General features: G+C 40.8%; 1 protein-coding gene across 1 annotated transcript; it reads right to left on the bottom strand.

The window, feature by feature from the left end:
- Positions 1 to 336: 336 nt before the first annotated feature.
- On the bottom strand, positions 337 to 21,656 carry SLC26A8 (solute carrier family 26 member 8). The gene is made up of 20 exons (XM_062595239.1): positions 21,568 to 21,656; positions 20,003 to 20,249; positions 17,352 to 17,491; positions 16,444 to 16,575; positions 15,347 to 15,522; positions 14,688 to 14,852; positions 13,832 to 13,981; positions 12,783 to 12,865; positions 12,255 to 12,402; positions 11,244 to 11,357; positions 10,538 to 10,615; positions 9,421 to 9,516; positions 8,171 to 8,277; positions 6,620 to 6,689; positions 5,732 to 5,824; positions 5,506 to 5,640; positions 3,832 to 4,194; positions 2,374 to 2,428; positions 2,056 to 2,246; positions 337 to 947 (listed from the first exon to the last, which is right to left on the bottom strand). The coding sequence occupies exons 2-20, from the start codon at positions 20,161 to 20,163 to the stop codon at positions 732 to 734; spliced, it is 2,673 nt and encodes an 890-aa protein (XP_062451223.1). The 5' UTR covers positions 20,164 to 20,249; positions 21,568 to 21,656; the 3' UTR covers positions 337 to 731.
- Between the last annotated feature and the right edge of the window lie 1,428 nt (positions 21,657 to 23,084).

Below are 23,084 nucleotides of genomic sequence, written 5' to 3'. Positions count from 1 at the left end.
CCCCAAGTGCTAAGTGTATCTTATTCTAATTTTCCTAGCTTTTCAGAATGAAGTGAACGCATTCCTCCATTCTTCACTATTTCAGTAAAGGACTACCAAAACCTGAAACAAAAAATATTGTTTACTAGGATTTAGTTATAGCTGATCAGAGAGGGACCAAGGAAAAAATACCCAGAGGACTGGTGTCATGTTACGATAGTGCAGACAATATCAACTTCAAGGTGTAGAATATTAATAACAAAATGCTTTTCTGTAAAGCTTCACATAATTCTACATACATCTGAAGATAAAGAAACTGCCTGAATGCAATCTGTTGAAATGTGGTAGATTAGATGTATTTATTAGTAAGCAATAAATATATAAAAAGTGCTAAGTTAGAGCATTTTAACTAAGATCTACCGACTTTTGGAAAACAAGTGCAAGTTATTTGATAATTCCAAGCTTTATAGCTAATGCTATCTTGTACATTGACATTTTTCTGCTTTCTCCATTGCTGGGTGGCATATCTATTTGAAAGCACTTCAAAATAATAATATAAATGTTGCTTTTTGTTCAGAACAACAGATTTAATGGAGGCATTAGTCAAGCTGTCTATTTTAAGAACTCTGAAAAAGACAAAATGAAAAAAAAGGAGGGGGGAAGGATCAAGTGCTGGTAAGAACCACCTGAACTGTTGTTTAACTGTACCTTTCTCCTCTCTACTGAAATCCCAATTCCTGAACACTTGTAATTCAGGGATTGCTGGTATACTTCCATCTCTCCTCCCAGCCTGTGTGCTGTAAATCCAGTTGAAGGCCTGGAGAATCATAATGCTGGAGAGAACTTGGCTCTACTTCATTTTGAGTTGAGCCTGAGATAACGGATACTGGCTCGTCATGCAGATACTCGTTTTCAGAGCTCTTTGCAGAGGAAAAATCTTTGTTCTTCTCCAAGAACAAACTTCTTTCCTGAAATGTACACAAAGATTACTTTAGGCCAAGGGTGGCCCATCTGTTGAGCCAGTCAAGTGCAGTTTCCATGCCAAGGCAACGTCATGTGAGCGGCAGGAGGGCTATGCTGGCATGGGAGCAGAGGGTAGTACAAATCCCCAGGCAACGAGCTCACAGTGGCTGCTGAAGCTCACATCGCTGAGCTGCTGTGGGTCCCATCTGCACATCCAGCCCAGCCTCATCTCAAAGTGGACTCCTGGGAAACTACTGTCACCTCCTGCCTGGAAACTGCTCCCAACACTCCCCACACCTCCGTTAAAAGGAGACTGGTGAATATATACCATCGCCTTCATCCTTATGAAGATTTTTGTATGGGGGAGACCATTAGTAAGGTCAATAAGCTTGCTTTAGACCATTCTGTACCAGAGCAAGATAAGAGAGTTAAATAAGCAGTTCCATGAGCAGCAGAACTCAAGAAGTCCACTCTTCTGTAGCTCTGGATTTTTTTTTCTTCACTCTCCCCTCCATCAGCTATAGGAGCCCAGCGGGGCTGTTGGGTTCTTTCCCTAGGTTGGGCAATTACTGGAATCTGGTACGCACAAGAAGGGCTTTTCCTGGAACTTGCAACTGTCTACCTCTTCAAACTTGGCTGAGCGTGCCAGTGAGCTTAAGAATTATTGCAGAGAACTGATACACAGAAAAAGCATGTGCATAAGCTTCATTTCTTTAGGAAACCTGGCTAACCCTGTCCTTCATTTCTTCCATCAGCCCCAAGAGAGCTGGTGTAGCAACCTCTGGAAATGAAAACTTTGGAGCTTTCACTCTGCCCTGGTATGGTCCTTCCTCTGTCAGAATAATGCAACAAAGTCATCCCCTGCCACAAAACTCAGACTGATCACTCCTCTCCAGCCAGCACACAAAGATGTCTCCCCCAAACATGAGCACAGGACTCAAAAAAACCAAATAGGAGTATCTTTTTTTTTAATCTATTGCAAACAGCCAAGTATGTGTGAAATCAGGAAAATTTAAAAGAGCATCCACTCTGCCCTATCTCCTCTGCCACATCACAAGCTTGTTATAGGATAGCTTAACACCACGAGGCCTTAAATATAAGCTAAAATTCTACCTTCTGCTGCTCAGCAAATGGTTCATCAGCAAACTCTCTCTCAGTAGGTTGACTCGCAAGTTCTAGCACATCTTGCCTTTGATGCTTCTCCAAAGCGGCCAGCACAGCATCGTGTAGAGTTAGAAAGAACCTTTCTTTGGTGATACAGCTGTCAAAGAAATCATTCTTCTCAAAGATTGCTATTACAGAGACTGTAAGAAGAGGGGAAAATAAGCAAATCAATAAGTCACACCAAGCATTATGGCTAAAACATTCCACTGAAGTTTAAAACTTACTCTTGATGGTAAGTCAGGATTAGTAAACAATTACTATACTCACAGTGACAGCTGGCTATCAGGACTGTTATACCAATATTGTGAAACATATAGAAGATCTGTGGAAAGAATTCCATACTGTCATTAGCAACTCTGCTTTATACAGGTGCACTAGAAGGTAAGCCATAAATAAGGAAAGAAAAATTCCCTTGTAATTTTACATTTTTGGAGAATACCCTTATTCCAGTGTCTCAATTACTGTTTCTAAGTTCAGCATTAAACAGCCAAGGTGTCCAAGATCCTGATGAATGCTAACTCCAAAAACCAGGGCAGGTCACAGCCAGATCCCATTCTGGGCCTCCTACAGTACTCTGTGCAGTACACAGTGTTATTTCTTTGCTTAAACAAGAAGTTCTCATAGGAACAGGCTAATGTGAAACAATTCTACATACACAGATGCCATACCCATGTGTAAACACGGGGTTTGGGAACCTATTATTTTCAAACATGATCTGTAATTCTGGTTGCCTCAATTTTCATATTCAATATTTTCAGACAAATCATCTTACTGTTAAAGGAATGAGATTTTAGAGTGGATAGATTCTCACTATTTTCTCAATACCCAACTCTTTGTATTTAGAAGATCTCAAGACAGTTACTATTAAAAAAGAGGCAAGGAAAGACATTATTTGCTATTGAAAGCTTAGCTCAAAATGTAGCTCAAAATGTAGAGAATCACAGAATTTCAGAAAATGCAGCTAGGATGAGTCTGGAAAGATTTCTGAATTCATCCCCATTTCCTAAGGGGAAAGTTATTCAATGGAGGGCAAGTAACTTTTCAAGGATTTTAGAGAGATCAGCTCAGTACACAACTACTCCCAAGAAGTGTTAGTCTAACCTGTTATCAAACAGAAACCTTTTAAAGTTGAGCTACAGAGTTTGAGGGAGCTGAGTAAGAATCCATCTGGAACTGCATCTTTCCAAGAAGCACAGCTACATGAAATTTATTTTTGCTAAATATATCTCTCTTGGCTAGGATCCCCACTCGAAGACTAAGAAATTCAAGGCATCCTTCAAAGACAAGGCTAATTAGGCAATCGGCAATAACAACAAAATCACTCTCAGAGTAGACAGCTGGTAGTTTTATATCTGATATTTCTGAAGCAGAGGGATTTTTTAAGTGTCCAGCTAGAAGAAAAAATAAACTACTAAAATGGGAAAAACAAATCAGACATTTGTAAAAATGTGTTTTTAGTTTATATGATTCTAGAACCAGTGACAATGGATGACAGGTTTTTTGCATCATCTTTGTGTTGACAATGGGGCTTTTGTTTAAAAACAACAAAAAATGTGTTTCTTTGGGAAGATATTAATTTTTGAAATGCAGTAGCTAAATCTTGCACCTGTTAAGCCCAACTAGAAGATGTGCAGACTGTTATGTAGCAGGGCATTTTAGACTAACAAGTAACATGACATAGGGTAAACTTCAGGTTTTGCATTTACATGCATTTAGGTTGCTTACCTGTCGCAGTAAATCTGAGGCTTGCAAATCCACAAATTGCACCATACTGAAGTCTAAAATAATGGTGTGAACTGGACACAGCAAACGTGTTTTCTGTTCTCCTTCTTGATGCACCAGAACTGAGGAATTATCTATTGCGGGGGCTGATGAAAGGCAAGCCCCTTTCCCTTCCTCCTGGCTCTTTTCAATCTCAGGTCCTGTTTTAAGCCCTGGGGATGCAGACTGTACTTGAGCTGCTCCCACCAAGAGTGTCCTAGAACTGGGTCTGTCTCCATACTTTGACCAATGTACCAAATTAACTGAAGATGATGAGGAATCACTGTCCGTGTGATGTCGCTTCACCAGTTTCTCTGTATATGGTATCTAAGATGGAAAATGGAGAGTACACTAGTGGTTGGAAGTACTGAGCCTAGGGGATGGAAATTTTCTTTGCTGCAAATAAGACTGTAAATCATATGATATTTCTTCTCTCATGGTAAAAGCACCTCTGAAATAACACTAAATATAGCACAAGAGTATGCAAAGTAGTAGGTGACTCAGGCAAACCTCAGATGTGGTTAGCAGAGTGCCTTCAGCGCCTACCTCACTCTTCCACACCTTGAAATGGCCTGTGACACTGGAATATTGTTACTTTTAACTTCCATGACGGAAAAGAGGAAAAAAGAGATTGCCCATGGCTTGACACAACATCTCTTCCCTCTATAAGAAGACTTCTTATTTTCCTTCTTCAGATTTTGAAGATATGTTGCCTTTCCGAGCAACAGTAAGCTGACTCTTACTGGCTGCGTTCTGCAGACCTTTGTTCAGCTGCTTACTTTCTATGGCAGCTGGTCACAAAGTGGACAAATTTAATTGATTTTTTTTCTTAATATTTCTTTTTTTTAATTTTTGTGATACAAGAACGGAAAAGTCACTCTCTGCATTTTTCTGCTTTGGAAGATCATCATCATCATCTTAAATCATCACTATCACTTTCAACTCCTAAGCACCTCAGCACTGCATCTTTCCCAAACTACTTTCTTTCAAGTCATTTCTTATACAAGGACTTTTACAAATCATGTGTGACTGTCTGAAAAATATCTTCTGAGGACAGTCCACTCCTTAAGTTCTTTCCATATATTTGTCTAAGAACTGGAAAATTCAGATAAAGCGGGATATGACTGACTCTCTAGAAGACATACATCAGCCAACTGTAGTAAAGACACGGGACTGTGATTCTCTGATTGTGATGACTGTAGCTGCCTTTGAAGTACTTAGTACTTGTGCTTGGCAATATTGAGAGCAGAACAAATTCCTCAGATAACCAAGGGAGTGCTCTTGTTTCTATGGGGAAAAAGAAGAAAATTCCTACTGGAGCACCTGACAAAATTCATTCTTTCAGAAAAGGAGAGGATATGCTGAATATTTCAACTGCTGGTCCATGAACCCAGTAAACTGAGCGTCTATTGTTCCAGCACAGAAAGTGTAAGTGTGAAGAAATACAGTGGTAATATTTGCTTATTTTCAAACATCAAATATATATATATATATATATATATATATATATATATATATATGCTTTATATAATCATTTGCAGCCTTTTACGTTCTGGCAAGTTAAGAATATTGTTCTTAGCAACATAAATCCGGACACCTCAAACAGATAAATTAGATAAATCTTTTTCTAAAGCTGACCCTAGGTGCTGGTTCAGGTGGATCGCAGACACAAGCACATTTAAAATCCTTTCCTCGCACTGTAGTGTCAGACAGACTAACGGAAATTAAAGCTCTCATTTCATTTTCATCAAGAGGCACCGCTTTCATGTCCATCTGAAAAAGAAAAACAGTTTTGTTGGAGAGAGTTTTATCTGCCTAATGCAGGATTTTATAAACGTCTGCTGACTGAAAAAGTGGCATTTACCTTGCGTAACAAATAGTTTTTGAAGTGTTTCATATTTGCAAAAGAGATGGAAGAACAGCACTGGAAAATTTTAACACCTTCAATCTCCATTGCCTGTAAAACAAAAGTTGTCTCTGTTAGGGTTATACCTACCATCAGCTATTATCCCCCTTCTGGCTAACACTGCCTAAGCAGAGGACTGCCAGGTCCCACCCTAAGGACAGAATTTGTCCGGTCACACTGCATACTGGTAGTAGTGTTGCTAACACGGACCTAATTAGCATAAACTAATCTGCATCTCTTGCAGTTAAAACCCTATCTCCAGCAGGTTTCCCACCACTGATGGCAGTTGACTACTATAATATAAACCAAGCCAAACTGTTATATCATAAGCTTATATTATTCCACCTTTTCAGCTTCATCAACACAGCATTGGGAACGCACCCCTGTGGCAAAGGCAAAGTCCTTTACTATAGCACTGCCTGTCTCCATTTGGTGCAGGTCTTGCCGATGATGTGTTAAAAAGGCCTGTGCCCTACTTATTATCCCATCGCCAGGAGAATCTGTGAGTCAGTCTAGCACATGCACAGTTATTATTGTGAAAACATACGTAGTGTGGACAAACCCAGACCGAGAAAAGCAGGTCAGCAAAAAATTCCAAACAGCTCTGGAAACAACAGCAGTGCAACTTCCACCACGGCAACTGCACACATGGATATCAGGAACTCAACCTGGCCCAAGCAGACTGAGCTAGATATCAGGATTGCTTCTCACTACAGATACTTAAATGTTCTTAGATTTTAAAAGTTTGGATCAAATGAGCTGAGACTAAATGGTCACCACATGGCATTTAAGGAAAGAAGCTGGATTATAGAGAGTTAGAACATGTATTTTTTTGTTTCCTCTTACAGCTCTGTAGACGGATAAACTTCTATAAATATTCATGTTTGGAATCTGTCCCAGCACCACCATCTTCATCCTGAAACAAGATGTTTATTAGGTTTTCAGAGAGAACAGAGAAAAACCATCTGTTCCTAAAAGCTGATCTTCATTTCTCTCTTCTTCACTGGACACACCAACTGCAACTTCAGGGGGTGTGAATACAGAAAGTTATTCACTCATAATTAGGGTTCTTTCAGTAGGGGAGCAGTACACAAGCACATCCTTCAGGTACACTGGTGCCCTCAAAAATATATAATGTCTCGTTTCTAGCTCTGGAACACTCAGAATATTGTTATTACCCCAGGAAGTGTGTTCCCTCTCTGTCTCCCCACAGCCCTCCTCAAAGATACTTCTACACAGGCAGGTGGAGGCAGTTATAACTTGGGCTTAGAGCTGGCTACACACAGGCTAGACCATGTAGCAGGCCAGAGGTCATGTAGCAGTATTAGCACAGCATTTTGCTTCAATTCATACGGTCTAGGGACTATAGCCTCTAGGGAGAATGTCTTACTTTGGAGACTTGCTAATGGTGCTGCTGCACATTTTTAGGGGCAGATTCTGGTCAGCTCATGGCATAGGTGGAATAAACATGTGACTGGTGGTCCAGTCACTGGAAAATGCAAGTGGCCCTAAGTATGGAAAACATTAAGTTGTCGAAGGCATCTGTTTGCAGGTAACTTTCCATCCCTTTTTGTGTGTTGTCAGCATAAAGCTGTCAACATCTTGGAAACTGATAAACAGTTATATACCCTGCAGGTAATATGATCAATGAAGATGCTTAATTGAACAGTGGCTGCAGAACTGCCCTTTCACAATGCTCATTAAATCCCAAGGCAAGCCCAAGAGGATAACTCTGAGCAGAGGTATGCAGTGAGTTTCAGACACCAGCTGAAATCTTTCCATCGTTCCAGTGTTCTGAAAGTGTTCTTTCACAGCCACTCTAGAACAGTTTTCACAAGCAGTTTGATACCAGCAGCAGCTGAGGCTTTTCCTAACTCTTTGCATGTTATTCTACACACTCAGTCTGCTCAGACAAGCACCTCCCTTTCATGGTATATCTCGTGAGATGTGGCTTGGATTATGAGTGATTCTGCTGGTTGGGTTAGTAGCTAATAAGCCTCGTTGTGTCTGTTTGATGCAATCTCCCTTCCCTATTAGTGACCAAGTTTAGGAAGAAAATAGAGCAACTTGGTGAAGGTCAATGAAGACTGGGAAACACATTTGAAATAAAGATAAAATATCTCATTTTATCTTTCATGGAAGTGCCATGCCTACACCACAGTGACCAGTCTTCTTCAGTTGCATGGCTCACTTGCAGGGAGGACCAATACAGAGCCCATAAACTTGAACAGAAAGAGATTACTAGTTTATACACTAGGGTGATAGACAGCATTAGGGAAACTCCAGAAGATCTGACTGAAGAGTTTACAGAAGCTGCTTTTCCATTTCCACATGTACAGCTACATGTAAACATTGACTCTAAGAAAAATCAGTATTTTGCTGTAAAATTACAAGTACCTGTGTGATCTAACGGTGATTACAAAGAAGGTAAATCCCATGGAGATTGCTAAACCAATATCAAGACCAAGACAAAGGACTGCTGCAAAAGTTACAAGCCAAATAACCTTTGAACAAGAGATAGAGAGAAAGTTAGTAGTGAAAAGATGTGAATTGACCTCCAAACTCAGTCCTAGTCAACAATCCCAGAGGTATAGATTCAGTCAAATCCACTTCATTCTGTACTGAATAGATATGTCTGAGGTGACATTTGTTAAGCAGGGCTACTGTAAGACTCAGAAGGCCTGGCTGACTTCTCAGTTGAGCTATTCTGGGTGGCATTTTCAAAATGCAGCAAAAAAGAGGCTAGAAATGGTAATAGGTGAAAAAAATTTGTTGTCTGGAACAAGGCAATCTTTGAAGCAGTCACAAACCGCGATCACAACAAAAAGGTCTCAAACCACATAACTCAGCTATAGTTACTGATAAGACAGACTCCCCCTTTACTTTGCCCTGCATCTGAGGACATACAGCATGAGCCAGAGTTGCACTGTTGGCTCTGTAGATGCCTCCACAGCACTGGCCTGCCTTGGAAGAACGAGGCAAATAACCAGGTGTGGCTGAAACAAGGTGATGAGAACTTGCCTCCTGGCAAGCACTTTGTTTCTGAGGAAACGAAACTGCATGGAGGGCCCCAGATAAAGACTGTTTTTTACCGAAAGAATTTCTGATACTGAAACCCACAGTACAGATGGAGAAGAGTGATTCCTGCTATGGTCAGCTGTATTAAATCACTATTACGAAATGACAGAAGCAGCCCTGACAGATTTTTTATCCTTCCTGCCATCAAGTAGAGTATTGGCTAAATCTTCACAATCCTCAGACCCAGGAACTATAAATCTGACACACAGCTCAGAAGTCCAGCCTTTTAAAGAGGGTTTCAATAGTCAGGAGAAAACATATTGGAGGTCTCTCTCTTTATGAGAGAGAAAACTGTACAAGTGCTCACAAGAGAATGTGACCCCAATTGATAGCTAGACAATTTCCTCCTCAGAGAATCTGGGAACCAGCACCAATGATCAGTTCTGCCTGTACAGAAGAAATTGCAAGTAAGTTTGTAGGGGTTTCAGTACAATTCTTCTGGTGGATATTTCAAATGATCCCATTTCTAAGGGAATGACTACTGTTTGCCTTGTCCTTTCAAAATGTGCATTTCCCCCTTTAAAGTACCTTCCAGTTCCTAGGTGGTTTTTTTTTTTTTTTCCACTTACTAAATGATACTTATCCTGTCTCCAAAGGGTTGGAATGTCCAGAAATTTTTCAAGAAATGGGAGCATGTTAACTACCACAATAGCAGCCAGTACACCCTGTGAAAATCAGAAAAACAGCATCTATTATCAAATTTTTTCTTGCAACTACAAACATGCTAGACAACAGATACCCAAGCAGCAGCTAAAGTGCTCACAATTAAAATTTTATAATAGCTTCAGTTCCATAATTATTGTGGCTGTATATAACAGTTTTTCTCTGCTCTCCAAACCAACATGAAACTAGTGTATAACCTCATTTGATTTCACAATAATTTCTGAAAATACAACTGGACTTCCTCTTGAAATGCTATGTGTAGTTTCCATTACAGCGTTCCTCAGTGAATCCCTATGCCTCCTCCAACACTAGGAGAAAGGCCAACACTATCTACAGAAGTAAGAGTTGCTGTTTCAAAGAATGGTTTCAATTAGCATGGGCAGCTCATAGCCAGATTTAGGAAGCTGCTTGACACCATTTGTTGAAACAGTCCTTCTTGGCAGGGAAAAGCAGGCTGAAGGGAGGTAGGTGGTTACATTCTGTTTTGTCAGCTAGTTTGGGGAAAGGGATTTATTCTCCCATCTTACAAGGAGGCCAGGAAAAATCAGGAAGTAATGCTCTGTGACACTGCAAAAAAACAAAGACATTAAAAAGGAAAGTCCAGATAACATTTTAAGAGATTAATAAAAAATGAGTATTCTGAATAATCTATAAAATGTAGTAACAAAATGTTTGTAGCCACTCATGATTGTATTATACAGGTGGGTAAAAACTTGCCATATGGGAGACCAAAAGTGAATTACAACTTTAAAATTGCAGATCCTGTCAATGACATTTCAATCCTGTTTTAGCCAAGTAATTTTAGCTTGTTCTGGTAAGTCAGAGATGGGACAGAGATGCAGTACTTATTATCTAATGCTGTAGTCTGCTGAAATTTAGGGAAGTTTAAAGCCATTGCATTGGTTTTGTCAATTCCTGAAAACAATCAAGTCTAGAGCAGAATCTGTAACTGTCCCAGAAAATCTTTATATTATGCTTAGAAAATAAGTAGACTTCTACTGTAACTATCTCACATTCACTTACGTTAGGCATAGCCTGGAAGAAGTATCTTAATTTCAGCACAAACACCAGCATTATGGATGCTCCAATTGCTGCTGCTAACTGAACAGAAATACTTCATCAGAGAGGCCTTCCAGAACCATTTTTTCACTTGTCCTCTCTATACAAGTAGATACAGTCTGTGTAACACCACAGACCGAGAAAAATAAGTAGGGGACATTTGACAAAGGCTGCAGGTGTGCTGCAAAGGATGGTACAAATGCCAGAATACTTCTGACTTATATGATGCAGTGAAGCATGTATGGTCTTTCAGTTAAGAGGCATGATAAAAAAGGTATTGTATTCCAGCCTACTCCCCCCCCACCAGGCCCAGTAAAGAAGATAAAAATCACAAAGTTAAGGACTGAAAAGTTAGGAAGAAGTGGTAGAAGTTTGGTGAATAATTTTCATTTGGCTTTTGGGGTATATCCACTAAAACAGTCTTAAACTGTACAAACATATCCTATTTTCTCCACAGGATCCTAGCTTCATTTATGGCACATGATGTGCTGTAAATATCATGCAATTATACTACATAACATAATGTACAGGAAAAGGGGATCTGAATTAACGCTGCATGGGAATATAACTTTACAGCTCACAAATTGTTTAGATGAAAAGTCAGCCTATACTAAATGTGCAGTGATTTTAGATTAGAGCCTGGAAGCTTGACAAATCCAGCCTAGCTCACCTGTGTTCTTCCACCTGTCTTCTCTTGAATGACAGTTCCAGAAAGAGCACAGCTGACAGCAAAGCTTTTGAAAAATGAACTGGAAATATTGCATAGCCCCACAGCTATTAGCTCCTGTAAAACAGAAACAGAATGAAGTAGAGAAAACCCTAAATGAATGACTTACCTTAACAGAAATAACTTATAAAGATTCACATTTTTTTTAATGCTCATACTTGCCGGTTATTCATCTGTGTTGCTAAGTTCAGGAGACCTTCTAAAAAGCAAGGTCTGCTATGGTTACATGAGCTATCTTTAAAAGCACAAAGTTTTCACAGCTGAGGCCACAAAAATCAAGTTCCTCTTTCAAAGAAATCTCCTGAGAACTCCGAAGCTATACAGGATTGACTTCCAAGCTGACATGTAGCAAATCTCAGTACACAGCATAGTGCACCTGGACAAACTCTGAGTGGAAAAGACATTTCCTTGATATTTATTCCAAAAGGCTGTAAGAAGTCAGGCTGGCTTCCTTGCTGGCTTAATTCCATCCTACTAAATATTCTCAGTCATCACAACAAGCTAAACAGGGAGTATGGCAAAACAGCTAATGCTTCCTAACTCTAGCACACTGGAAACTAACATCATTTTAGCTTAAAAGTCTCTCAAAGCACTGGGATGGTAGTTAGCCAGATACAGAAAAGAACTACAGCTGTGTAGGCCATTTAGAATTTCAGCTGTTAAAGCTGTGTGTTTTTATAGTCCTATATATTTAAAACACCAGTGGTCCTCATGGTTCAGCTGCAGTGGTGGGGATTTCATCCCAATCAGTGGGAATATACAAAGGCCTCTTAATCAAAAAAGGACATACCTTGTTTTTCACATTATTGGCTTATAATGTCTATTCTTCCACACAGTAGGGTATGCAAATTGCTGCAAAACCTATGTTTCTAGCACACTCAGGTAGTTAGTAACTTTACTAGGAGAGTTCAGTTTGCTTCTTGGCCTAGGAAGTATGTGCATTTTTGTTCTCACCTGATTGCTGGCAATATTGTAGTTGTGAAGTGAAGCATACTTCTTTCCCACAAAAACAAGAAGGAAGTAGCTTACAATAGCAAGGGAGAAGGCATGGAATACAATCTTATTCAGGTTTGATAAATCTGGTGGTGTAGGAGGCAGAAACCTGCAGGATCAGAGAATATGTAAGTTTAGATTCGCTCTGAACTCTGTGCAAAATAATCCTATACCCCAGACCAATATCAGAGTCATTCTGCACCCACAGGAGATGCTCTAAATCTGTAAGACTGTTTGCCTTCACCTCACACAAAACGCAAATTCCTTTTTCTTTGTGTGCAAACAAAACTTCAATCTAATCAAAACCCTATGGTTTATATTCTGTTAATGTCTGGTCTGAAACGATGATACAATTACATCTCTTGAAGACTTATCCCTAGAACTGGGCTCCCCAGTGCAAAATCAGCCCATGTCACATTTTAATAACAGGCTGAAACATCCATTTTGTACGTCAAAAGCATAACCTCATTTACAATATAAGTAACTAACCTGTGAGGAATCATACTGACTACAACCATACTAGATTCAGCGTGAAGATGAATACGATTAGAAATAATTGTGACTGTGATAATCTGGAAAAAACAAACAAACAAACAAGAAGCAATACTAGAGGTTATACAGTATTTGCTCCTGAACCGGTATATACAAGCACAGTTAATCTTGTAGGAGTATTTAAATTCATTAACCACAGATGTTTTCAGTGTGTAAATGTAACAGAACCCTGAAATAATAAGTGCAAAGTTTTTGAAATAAAGTATATTATACTAATACCTCCTAACCTTTTGCAAGTGCCTACAACGTGTCTACTACATCTTACCTAAAATACGGACTATTTTTCTTACTCCAAACCACTCTGCTACTTCCATGAAGCTTTCTGAACATTCAAGAACACAATTGTTTGGCTGCTAAACTAATAACACAAAAGAAGGCTTTACTGTCTGTAATGCTGTGCTCTGCCATAGCCACTGTCCCACAGGTCCCTGCTGTGTAAGTGTCAAATTGCTTCAACTCCAACATCAGTAAGGTGGGACTCTTGGTATCTTGTTCCTTAGAAAAATCCTCTATGATCTTTTTGACTCCATGACTGCACGAAAGTCAGAACTGTCATTTCAACAGAAATGATTTTGGTAAGAAATCAATTAATCCATTTTCCAGAAAGAAGGAAAAAAAAGGAAAAACAGCAACAACAAACAACAAATATAATTGAGGTCACAGCAAGAATTTCTTCTGAAGACAACAAAATTGCGTATCTCCTTCCCTCTCCCCCCAAAATATCAAGAACCTGAACCCTCAAGTCCACAGTTCTAGTTTCATTTGTACTAAAGACAAGAAGTTAAAACTAAAATTTGGAGTCTAGAGCTGAGTTTCCAGGGAGAAACTAAGGAAAAACTAAGATAGGAAGCCACTGCTGAAAGCTACTCCGCAGATCAGTGACAAAGCTGTTAATGGGACTCAGACCCTCAGCATCATCTCAGACAGGACATTCTTGAGCTCTGTGTTAGCTCAGCTATCACTATGGAAATATGGAGAACGCTTACCAAGAGAAGTTCCATAGGAAATGCAATAGGACTATGCTTGTATGTTATCTTGATATATTTACTGACTCGTAGCATGACCACACAAACCAAAAACAATAATATGCTGGTGGCATTCGCTTTTGGGAGAACCAGGAAGTAATGAAATAGATTCTGAAAACGAAACATCATAGAGAGGATCAATATCAGATACTATCATTACTTTTACATTCTGGGACATTGACATAAGTTACCCTGACATTCGAACTCATCCCCTCTGCTATAGTGTATCTTCACTGGGAAGAAGAGATGCTAAGAACAAAACAGTATTTAAAAATCCATCTTGTCTATTGGTGCCTGCAGAGAAAACACTGCCACAAATAACTCAGATCTGTCTCTGCACCATCATTCCTCTCTCTTCTACACTACCTTTTCTTTCAAGTTGTCTGATCAATATTATTAAAGTAAATGAAGAAAATTTGTCTTTAATTTATATTTAGCTTACAGTCTGCTGATTTTTTGTCTTTGGTATATAATAAAGATACTGTGTGCTCAAAAGTTTGCCTGTGAGATCCACTGTAGAAAAATACCTTTTCCTATAGCCTTTCCTCTATAACAATTACAGACATGCTGAAAACTCTAGACTTACATTAGTGGTTAAAAATGTGCACAGAACTTTTGGTTTTTTGCATGTCCCACAAGTTAATAACCTGCATATGCTGTTCAAGACAACAGGAAGGTGAACTAAACCACAGCTGGGAATTGCACAAATGTCCCCTACCAACTGACAAATCAAAAACTGCCTTCAATTTCTGAAGCTGTTCTTTTCTTTCTTGTCCAAAAAACATGCATTTCTTTGACCAATAATGAATTTACTCACATAGAAAATGTCCAGGGGGCCCTTGTGGAAGTCAATCATGATGCCAAAGATAAAGGTAAACTGCGATACAATGACATGCAATGCTGCTGCAGTGAGGTAAGCATCAATGAGAGTCTTTGGCAAATACGTTGTGACAAACCCCAGACAAAAGCAGCCTAACAGCAACTGTATTGAATAAATGAGAAGCGAGATGTGATATAATTCTCAATGTCTAATGCACCATTCTTGTTTCCATATTGTAAGAGCATAACTCTTCATGGCCATACATAATGGATAGTTATTTGGAATATAGTATATTCATTATGGATGCTTAACAGTAAGACACTGTCTCACCAAAATAAGAGCACTTTACATCAAGCGTGTGCAGTTATGCAGGACTACCTAAGGGTCCACATACTGGAGAATGGGCCAACATAAAAGATAATTATTCCCTTCACACATTTATGTATTAAGCACAGACACACGCCTCGAACATATCAAACATCTTTTTCAGACATCGTGAGAGGAAGAAGCACGTTCTATATTGCACAACATATGTATTCAAATGTGTTGAGCTTAGTATTTGTGGTTAGAATAAGCAAGCAGTTCTAATTCTTTCACTTGTAAAAGAATGCATATAAGGTACGTCCTTAAGGAGCTAAAATAGATTCATCTTCTACCTGAATGATGCCAGTCAAAAATGTTGTTGATGCAGTAAGTGTTAAAGCCTCCATGTAATTTTTCATAAATCTAGGGTCTGAGAAATTAGCTAATGAGCCATTAGAGGACAATATTTGGTTGAAATTAAGAGTCGTCAGAATGTTTGCCACCATTGCATTGAGGATGCTGAATGAGCCTGGAACCAACAGAACAGAGAACAAAAAATGGAAATGCATGAGGTGTTGTAGGAAAGGTCTATCTTAAAATGACACATCCATCTCTTCCTCCCACCATCTCTCTGCAGTACGAGACAGTCTATTTTCACTCATGTATATAATCCATTTTTGTAACTTACTGTTTCTGAACAAACACTTAAAGTTCTAGAAGTCCTGTCTGAAAAGTTCAGACTCTTTCTACAATTTTACAAGTGAAGTCTCTTAAGTTGGTCAGGTGCCTGACAAAAATATTTTAATATAAAACACAAAAATAGATGCATTGTCACAAGCTGCGAGGAAGTCTGAGAAACAGTTAGTTAAAGACAGAAGTGCCAAGTTACCTAAGAGACCAGGAGCTCCACATACCCCCTTATTTTGATAATGTGAAGGGCCTTCTCAGATGTAAACATCTTTTCAATAATCTAGTTTCTGAATAGATTAAGAATGCAAAACATCAACAGTTCAGTTATAGCAAGAAACTGCATGGCCTCAGGGTAAATGAGGAGTTAAATCATGATTCACAGTCACATCCTTGGGGTAAATGGGAGGCAGCTTGTGCTGTGCCTTTACTTTATGTAGGAGACACCTCCATGACATTCTAGCTGTCTCCTTTTGCACTGGTGTCTGTGATACAGGAGCTGTGGTAGCTCTTGTTGTGCAGGCATTTAAAGCACCTTGCAGCTGAGACTTAACTGACTTGCTGAAATTCTCACCATAAATCAGCTGCAGAGGTGGAACAACAATTAATCGAGACTTTGGGGGTCTGGAGTCTCATCTAAATAACACTGGCATATTAGATTAAACAGATGCATAAATTAAGATGTCTCGCTAGCTTTTCAAACAGCATTGCACATAATCTCTAACTCCTGTAGAAACATTCTGCAGTACAAAATAAACCTCACCAATTGAGATATGATGTGAAGTCCCAAATATGACATATGTCATTGAGCAGCAAAATGCAGAATAGAAGCCATTGATAACTGGCAAAGGTAATCTGGTCAGCAAAACTCCTAACAGTCCTGGAAAGCAAAAATCTGTTTCTAAAATCAAGCAAACTGGGAAAACTCTCTATCTTTAGTTAATATTTTGAAGTAATATTTTGCTGATGAAAACCTGACAACCCTAATGAAGATCCCACTGTATTTTTTAAAGAAACCCTCACAACATAGGCAGCATGAGTGCTGGTCTCCTTTATACTATCTCCCACATGCCAGTCTGAGTCTAAATATGCCAACTGGCCAACATGCCACGTGGGCAAGAAGGCCATTCAACTCCCACCACATATTTTTTTAAAGAGTCCAGGACCTGATAAAGCCACCGAGGACAGTTAGTAACAAAAACCAAGAGTTGTTTTATAACACGGGCACTTGGTAACTGGAAACCAGACAATGAACCAAAACAACTCTCCTTTTAGGCCACCTGCTAGTGGGGTGGCTACCCATGTGAGTATCTGATACACTTGATTTTGCAGGGTGGATTTTAAAGAGCATGTTCTTTTGTTCACAATGTAGGAAACTGCTGCCGTTGTCTCTATTTTTGAGTTAGTTTAAGGAAAACTTTGTGTATGAAAAAAGTAATGTCCTTCTCTTGAAATTACACCATGTACTGTCTGGTGATAGAACAGATTCTTTTTTTTCCTGAGAATATGCAAATAAATTGGTTAATGAATCACGGACCTTGTATGGTTAAAGTTCCCACATAACCTCATCACGTTTAGAAAGAACAGGAAAATATGCAGGAGGTAAAAATTAAAATATGAAAATGATGATATACAAAAGGAAGCAAGAGTATTTTTTTCCTCTCTGCCTACCTTGAGGAATCTGAAACATCCCAACACTTAAGCCTGCGTGTATGTCTCTCAAGAGCCACTCTCTGAACTGATATGAAAAAAGCCAATTCAGGACAGGAAACAGCTTGAGTATGATCTTTCTGCACCTTCCCCACGAGAAGCTGTAAAGAATCAGATAAGCCACATGTAATATCTTTTACTATCTCCACCTCTGTAGCACTTTTGCGTGGCCTCATCCTCTCACAAGAGCCACGCTGCTATGGCTAGCTCTTTGCAGGCTCCATATACCCACATAGGCACGAGCATTTTGCAGATCCAGCTGGCACATAACATGAATCCTACATAGGCACCCCCATGCCTTTGCATTCCATTCAGATGAATCGCAAATACTCTGTGTGCCTTTCACATGATATCCTCTCAGCTCAAGAGCCCAGAGCTCAAAATGCATCAATTACTTGACCTCATTAACACAGAAGAAAAGCAGGAGGTCATGTTTTGATTCCTCCTATTCTGTTCTAAAAGGAAAATATAAAAGCACTACATCCATGGGGGGGGAAGACGAGCTGCTCCCACCTCTCGAGAAACAGTCGAGTGCTTCCAGTGCTTCCTGTATTACATTATTTAATACAGGGATGCAAGCAGGACCTGACCTACATAAGTTATTCTCCCTATATGTTTTTGAATCAGAATTTCCAGTAGGTAAACTCTGACTAACCCCTCAGCCCTGTGCTCCTTCTTCTCCTTTCTAATTCACTGGCAGTATTGGTGATTTTCCAATTATAAACCAAATATGACTGATGCAGAGCCTACCCCGGGCTTCCGTCAGCTTTGAACACTGGCTGTGGAGACTAAACTCCAGTAAATGTCACAGAATTGAGTTCCTTTCCATCATTTTATTATCCAAGGTGACAATATACTGGGCTGTCAAGTGGATACAAAATGGAGAACAGAGAAAACATGAGATAGAGAAGTGGGAAATAACAGGGAAAAGAGTATGAGGAAGCAAGATATATATGGGGCTTAAACAAGGAGTTGGGGGAGGAAATAAAGAGATTTTCTTACTAAACAGTAAATGCAATGATAAAGTTTCAAAATATCAGCTATAACTTACAACCAAAAATTCTCCCTTTGATCTCTGGACAAGATCTATTGTGTTCATCAGGCATTTCAGGGTGGGCAGACTATTAGATGATCACATCATAATTATGCATAATTCAACCCTCTCCATCAAGTAATTTTGCTTCTCTGGCTACAGAAATATATTCAATCTCCTTCTCTTTTTTTTAATATATGAAAGGACAGTGCTGAAACAGAAGGCAAGAGTATTTTTTCCTCTCTGCCTACCACAATCTAACAGATCTCATTATTGCAGAGATTAATCTTGATGACAAGTCTTCAAGATGAATGAAAAACTGGAAAACACAGTAGCAACTCAAATTATGATTCCATTTGCCTTCACTTACCACCAGGAAATTACTTCACAGTAGCGTAAGTAAAACACAATCCACAGCTTTAGGCTGCAGTTCCACACACAGCTGAGCTGATATAAGAGCTAGCTATACACAAGGAGGGAGGTCAGACTCCCCGACTCTCCCTGTGTGGTCCTGTCCCTTCTGGCTGCAGCAAGCTGTTTGACTGCAGCAAGCTCACCGTATCTTGTGGAAGTTCACCCATGTCTTGGGTCTCAAGTCCTGTCACGGACCCAGAATAGCACTAAGTTTCAGCATCCATCTCAGTTCTTGTGAACTGCTGAAACAAAGCTCAGAAAAATGATCGATCAGAGATGCTATATTTGCTTTCTTATGAGGGGACTGTGCAGAGTAGACACTGCCATAACCATTGCCAGTCCACTCAGGATCCAAAGAAAGAAAACTGAGAGTATTCATAATGAAACAAAACTGAAAGGGAAGCTGATGAAAGAGCTTCCTATTTTTGATTATATTTGCCTTGCTGGAAGAACATCAGGAATTCTCATATGCTGCCAAAAGAGACTGCCTTCTGGTGTGCCTGCAGGGCTCCTCTGGAAGAAGAGATGCTTCTTACTCCAGTACAATGCCCAAAAGAAAATCTTGGCAGATAATATCCTAGAACAGGAAAACCAGGCTGCTGGAGCATTAGTGCTATATCAGTACACTTACCTCACCCATTATTCCCAAAGAATATAGCAACATAGCTCCAAAATAAAGAAAAACTACTTCAGTCAATCTCAGTCATACCATTATGCAACTTGCCATGTCCCCAAGTAAGAAGGAACAGAAAACGGGTCTTGAAATTTAAGAAACAAAAGTAGCAAAATCCACAAACCAGAGAAAGCAGATGCAAGCTTGTGTATGCCAACTGGGCTAAGGAAGTACTGGAAGGGACCGAAACTATTGATAGTTTCTCTCTACAGTGCATATATCTCTTATGCTATCATAGTCCTAAAGTGAACAGAGACTTTTGCAGATTGGAAATGGCAGCTTTTGTAGTGCAGTACTAAGATTATCTCTCATGCTTCTGGTGTGAGTTGCCATAAGTGAGTGCTCTGCCTCAGTTATCAATCAGGGCAGCTTAACATTTTAATCACCAATAGTGGAAAGTTAGCACCTTTTTTTTTTTTTTTTTAAAACATTTGGGCTTGAAGAGTATCCTTACTTTCTTCACATCTGCCAAATTCCTTGCATATAACTCACCTGCACTGGAGCCGTCGGTGGACCCGAGGGATTTGTATTTCTCCGCATAAGGTAGAGGAGCGGTTTCTTTCAAAGCGTGTCTGGAAGTGCTCCTCAGTTTGTATTTCTCTTTGTGCTGTTGGCTGTCTGTACACCCTAACAATATCATTGTCTAGCTCCATAAAGTCCGTCTGATCATGGACAATCAAACCAGAGGAACAGCAAATGCAGAAGGCCAAAATCAAAGGGCTTGTTCTTGGCAGTAAGGCTGAAGGAAAAAAAAAAAAAAGAGTCATTACTGAAGTCTCTCTTAAAAACAAGCACAAAAACAACAAAAAAAGTATATGTGATCAGCCCATCTCAGCATAACTCCCATGGAACCAATAGTCACAGTAGGAATAAACATGACTTTGGAGACTGAAATCCATGAAGGACCTGCTGCTCTTATGATCATATAAATCAATTGCCAAATCACTTTCAGGAATACTGGGTCCTTCCGGGACCTGGCTTGTTCCAGTTCTGCGGGAAGGAGCAGCCTGGATCCCCTCCATTTTGTCATCCCCAAACCAGGCCTGTTTAGGAAACTGGATCCAATCCTCCCCCACAACCCTACTGCACTTGGGGAACCAATTCTAAATCTTCTTTTTTTCCAGCCCTGGAGAAAAAAGGTCTAGATTTCAATCATACAGAGAGCAGTTAGATCTGATGAGTTTCTCCATGTAAATGATACAACTTGCTGCGCAAAATCTGTATCTGAAACACTTCAGATTTTATAATTCTCAGAATATCTGACTTGCATCCCGTAATATTTTAGTATCCGGAAGGAAATTCGAGTCCAATCACTGTCACTCAGATTAGGTAAGACATGAGAACACCGGGTAAGCAAAGGTCCGATGCAAGACAAGATCTGAGGCACAGGTCTTTATAGACAGCAAAGGTAGAAAAAGATTCAAATCTAGAATTCCTAAGTGAAGGTACAGAGACTGCATATAAAGCAGAGCAATGACATATACTAACATATAGGAAAAGAGGAAATATAAAAAGGCTGGGAGTTAGCAGGAGGAATCTCTTCAGAATGTAGTCTAAGTGTAGCAGAAATTGCAAAAAAAATTCATTGAGATTAAAGTTTCATCCTCTTATTTCATTTCCTGAACTGCCAGGATCAGTGTACATCTCTAATGTTTTGCATCCCTGAACCATGCTACTTCTGATACAGCAACAGGGACTCTTGACACTGACTTTACTGTCTTGTGAGACACAGCCACAGACATGTACACACAACCCAGTCACTCTAAACCCCAGAAAGGTCTGGCGGTAGGCATCTCAAACACACTCCATCATTAGGCCACAGTTCCTCCTTCTTACAGAGAAGATAAATCCAGATCTTCCATAGACAGATTTAAGAGCCATTTTTGTTCATTTGATCTTCAGACTCAGTACAAGTTTTTAAAGCCTTACCCATTTGTGACATCTTTGATCACAATCACCTTTTCAAGGTAAAGTAATACAACAAGCAAAACTAACAAGAGGCTAGAGTATGCTGACGAAAGGCATTAAAAAGCCCAGCATGCCACAAAGTACGTTACCTTTCAGACACAAGCAGTGGTAAAGTACTGCTCTTGTTCTTGTTTTATTTGGACTTCAACGATGACTCACAGAGGCAGAGGACAGGGTCCCATTCTGTTAGCCTGTGTAGAGAACAAGAAGGTTTTTGACATCATTTTAAAAGCAAGCCATCATTTTAAAAGCAAGTTTGCGTATTCCATTCAGAACATGTCTGTCTTGCACAGTATTGCTAAAAAAACTCATCCTCCTCAACCTTGAGATCAAACGGCAAATGGCCTTGTACTTAAATCCCTAACACTATTTAGTTGCTATGTAATTTTGCACTTACTACCTGGTGAAAACACTATGGGCTCCTCTACAGAACGTGCTTAGCCTGCAGCACCTAGTGATTTCAGTTAGTCTTAGGCACATACTTGAACGTAAGCAGGTACAGGTCTTTAATAATGTAAGGCAATACTACAGTACCGAGAAATATTTATTCTCTATACAAATATAGAACTAGGAAACAAACACTGGGAAATCTAGAGAGAGTTGGCTTAATTCTCCCCATTACTGCTGGCGTGAAGCCCCTAAAAGGGGACAAAATGCCCTTAGGAGTATTACAAGAGCAATTAAGACTGGCTTGCAGGACCCCAGAAGCACTAGACCGAGGGGCACCATAGGTCTATGGGTTCCTCACCAGTGACCTAACAGGTTAATTGGGGCCTGCAGAAATGCTGTATTAAGTAAGCTTATTTGTCGATTTTCCTTTTCAAGTATGCCCTGAAGGCAACTGTGCAGCAAAGAAGTCAGCGGGGTTCATGAAAACGTGAAAAGGGGGGAAACACTCGTGGAAATTTAGCTTATTGGTAACGGCGAAGGTTTGTCCCAGGCCGTGCGCCCGGCCAACGCTGAGCTGTGGGGTGCGAAGGGATCCTGGAGGGGAGACCCGGGGAGGCCCCGCCCCCCTGCGACGTCATGGGCGCCCTCCGCCCCGCCCCCAGGCCCCGCCCCTCTCCCGCTCTCGCGAGAGGACCCCCGCGCTGGTTCCATATTGGGTCATCTCTGCCCTCGGCGCCCCAGCTCTCGCGAGAGCTGCCGGGCCGAGGGATTGGGCCCCGGCGAGGGAAGGGGACGGGGGGGTGGCGGCGGCGGCAGTTGTCGCCTCAGCGCAGCCGGGGCTGGGGCGCGCGGGGCGGAGCGGGCAGCAGGCAGCGGGCGGGGGCAGTCGCTGTGGTGCCGCCGTCGCCGCCCTACCTGCGACGGGAGTGTGTCCCCCCCCCCGCCACACAAACACCCCCCCACCACAGCCCCCCGCTCACGACCGCCGCCGCGCCTCACCTCGCCTCACGGGGCTGTCCCGGCCCTCGCGGTGCGGGGCAGGCGGGCAGCGAGCGGGCGAGAGACAAGGGGGGGAAGGCGGTGACAGGGCGAGGGCACCAGGTGGGCACGCGGCGGCAGCTCCTCAACGCCCGGGCGCGAGGCTCTTTCCCCCCCCCCCGCCGCACACACCCCTTCAGCTCGGCGCGCGCGCCCCTGAGGCGAGGGGGGAGCGCGA

This window comes from Rhea pennata, chromosome 25 (assembly GCF_028389875.1).
Source record: "Rhea pennata isolate bPtePen1 chromosome 25, bPtePen1.pri, whole genome shotgun sequence".
Taxonomy (NCBI): Eukaryota; Metazoa; Chordata; class Aves; order Rheiformes; family Rheidae; genus Rhea; species Rhea pennata.
The sequence above is the reverse complement of the archived record's forward strand: the minus strand, read 5'-3'. Positions and strand labels throughout refer to the sequence as shown.